This window comes from Cephus cinctus, unplaced genomic scaffold (genome assembly GCF_000341935.2).
Source record: "Cephus cinctus unplaced genomic scaffold, Ccin1 Ccin1_scaffold1127, whole genome shotgun sequence".
Taxonomy (NCBI): Eukaryota; Metazoa; Arthropoda; class Insecta; order Hymenoptera; family Cephidae; genus Cephus; species Cephus cinctus.
The window spans coordinates 8,328-11,773 of NW_014333632.1; the positions used below are offsets into that span (position 1 = coordinate 8,328).

General features: G+C 37.5%; 1 protein-coding gene across 1 annotated transcript; it reads left to right on the plus strand.

The window, feature by feature from the left end:
- Positions 1–1,806: 1,806 nt before the first annotated feature.
- Positions 1,807–2,764, plus strand: LOC107272206. The gene is made up of 2 exons (XM_015749127.1): positions 1,807–1,869; positions 1,946–2,764. The coding sequence occupies exons 1-2, from the start codon at positions 1,807–1,809 to the stop codon at positions 2,762–2,764; spliced, it is 882 nt and encodes a 293-aa protein (XP_015604613.1).
- The last annotated feature ends 682 nt before the right edge of the window (positions 2,765–3,446 follow it).

The window sequence follows — 3,446 nt, forward strand, 5'->3', positions numbered from 1 at the left end:
TTTTCGAGCCCATACCCCGGTTTTTATGCAGAAAAAAAGCATAAAAAATATAGTTTTTTCAAAATATAAAATAAGGGTTGCAACCCCTTGGGTCATAAACACACCTCATATCTTAGACTTCTTATGACAAATATTTTCCACTTGGTTTTATTAAAAAATATCAATTAGAATCTGACATATGATAAAAAACAATTTTCGGGGGTAAAATTTAGGGGTGGTTTTTATCCCTTTGAAAAATCCTGAAACACCCCAACTGAAATATTTGATGGAGTTAACGGAAACGCTTTTCTTTATTTTTTCGAGCCCATACCCCGGTTTTTATGCAGAAAAAAAGCATAAAAAATATAGTTGTTTCAAAATATAAAATAAGGGTTGCAACCCCTTGGGTCATAAACACACCTCATATCTTCGAATTCTTATGACAAATATTTTCCACTTGGTTTTATTAAAAAATATTAACTAGAAGTCGAGATATGATGAAAAAACGATTTTCGGGGGTCAATTTCAGGGGTCGTTTTCACCCCTTTAAAGTGGATGTCAGCACAAAAAAAAAATACGTGTCTCTTATTTTGTCGAGTACTACAACATATCAAAAAATTATTGAAATCGGTGGGGTCGGGTTGGGGGGGTTTCCTTGTAAGAAGAAATTGCTGCCCCCTTAGCATTCGCTGCTGACGGCTCAGCATTAGAAGATGTCGCAGACCACCACGAGAAAGTTGCTGGTCTCGCGATACGAGAAGAAACTTGTCAAAGAACTAGAATAAGCATTGCGAGTTGCCAGAAGAACACTGCCAACTCCTCAGTGCAAGAGGAATCACGTTGTGCAAAGATTGCAAAACAATTGTTCACAACGAACGAACACATTCCGGAAGGAAGTATAGACGTATCCTTCGTTAGTGAGAACGTTCAGGATACACTATTAGTCTATTCTGATGAAGACCGAGAGGAATTCCACGTTACGATAGCACTGGCGGACGATGAAAATATCGAAAGCATGAGGCAGAAGATCACCGAGTTAAAGTATCTCAGTGTTGCTGAAGAATTTCAGGAGATCCATATGGATTACGACGCTTGTGTCAAACTCAGTGGACTTCAATGCCGCGAAATTATAAAAATTTGGAGAGAAGAATTCTGCCGAAGCAACACCACAGTGTATCTTCATGAAAAGAGCAGAAAGATACCATCTGCAGAGGAGAAGAAATTGATTTTAAAAGAAAATCATGATTCGGTCACTGGAGGTCATGGAGGTATCAAGAAGACATATTATCGAATCAGTCAAAATTACTTTTGGAAGAACTTAAGAAGAGATGTCGAAAATTATGTAAAAGAATGCATGGTCTGTCAGAGAAACACGGCTAATAGAAGACCTACCAGGATGCCGCTAGTCTTTACTGACACACCTACTAGATTCAATGAAAAGATTAGCATGGACATTTGCGGACCTTTCCTAATAACAAAGAATAGGAATTAATACGTTCTTACGATACAAGATGGTTTGACAAAGTACTTCTTAGCAATTCCATTGAAAGACTTTAGAACCGAGACTGTCATTGCAAATTTTTTGAGACATTATATAAGTTACTTTGGACTTCCCAAAAATATCCTCACGGATAGGGGAAGTAACTTCACTAGATCCATGATGAAAAGTTTTGAAAAACAATTTGGAATCCGGCCATACTAACTACCAGCTTTCATATCCATATCCAAAATCATATCCTAAAATTGTCATTGAAACGTACAGATAATCTCGTTGAAGACTACACTAAAAAATTAGCTCAATTAAATGAGAATTTCAGGATCACGCAAATGAATCTTGATTGGGTACTAGAACGCGAAAATAAACTAGAAAACGAAAATCTTATCACGGAAGTATGTTTAGAAACCGAAGTTGCGATTGCCGAATATGATAGGAATGTCGAGATACTATTAAATGCCTTGGTTTTAGCAAAAAGCAGACAGATTGACCCTAGAATTGTCTCCCGAATCGTTAATGTCCATTTTAGAAGCTATAAAACGCAAAAGAGGTCCACACGAACTCCCTATTCCAATCAGTGAAGACAACTACTTCAGATACTTAGCAGTAAGTGATATAAACATTGGCGTTATTAGACGTAAGTTAGTGTATAAGTTGAATATCGCCATACTAGAGTTGAATAACTATGAAGCTTATAGAATCATACCTGCACCTCAATTAGTGAAAGAAAACACATTTCTTTATACCAGTGCGCCACATGACTATATTATAACTAATGATGAAAAACTGCTATACACGCCTAGTGACGAAGCATACCTCAAGACTTGTAAGTCCTATGGGACCATCCGCTTTTGTAAAAGGGCATATTCGAAGTATCGCATTAGTGGATATGACAATTGCTTAAGTAAAATTATTAGCGAACCCAAACAATTAAAAAAGGACGATTGTGACCCGAAGGTCATTGGCGCTAAAGACACTATTTGGATTCAACTCAAAGATAACCAACGTTGGTTATATGCCGCCCCCAAGCCAGAAACTTTGAGGATATTATGTGAAACTCGAGTCACAGAAGCAACAATCTCCGGAACGCAATTATTATGGATTAAACCGGGATGTACCGGGACGTCTAACAATGTAATCCTGCATTCCCAACTGGACATAGAATTTAGTAGTTCCAAAAGCTACAGTCCGTTGATAAGTTATAACTTTAGTGACGAATACTGGAAAATCAACAACATTACAGATAGTACGATATTTGAGAAAATTCACTTTTTGGAAAGTCCCGATTGACTATAGCCGATTGAATGACCCGATCGACATACAGCCGATTGACTTAAGCAGATTGGGGAGCCGACTGGATGATATCGAGGCAGAAGCCGTTAGAATCGGAAATCCTAGACGCAACCTGACTTTGACAAAAACCATATGGTTCTGGTTGACGTACGTCGGATATGCAATAATAGTCTTAATAATAATATATGTGATTTTAAAATGTCGTCTATGGCGTGTGTTAACATTATGCGCAAACGTCAAGCCATGCGACCAATATTTTGTGAATTGCTTCAACTCCGGCGGACAAAACACTATAACTACAAATCCAATACCTAGGCAAGTGGTCTTTGCGAACGACCCAGAAAAAAAAAAATTTCTCACTTACTTTTCGTATGGAACAATTTTCATCTCGATTTTGAAATGAAAAAATTTAAATCGTTAAACTATTGGGACTCACCCCCACCCCTAATTAATCCACCCCACAAAGACTCACTATAGCGCATCTATTACTACTCCGATATATATACAATTTTTTTGGTGCAGATAGATAGCGAGACCCAAACGCAATCATTCATAACAATCAAATCTCTAGCATGCTAAAGAGTAATCTGGGAAGTATTGAATTATCAGGATATTTCTCGGTGTACCAAATGCCAAGGAGTCGGTCATTCATATAGTAACTGTTATCTAGGATATAGAT

Coding starts and splice junctions, on each gene's coding strand:
- LOC107272206 (XM_015749127.1), top strand. CDS start 1,807: ATGAATCTTGATTGGGTACTAGAACGCGAAAATAAACTAGAAAACGAA. Junction 1,870..1,945: donor ACGAAAATCTTATCACGGAA/GTATGTTTAGAA, acceptor CCTTGGTTTTAG/CAAAAAGCAGACAGATTGAC.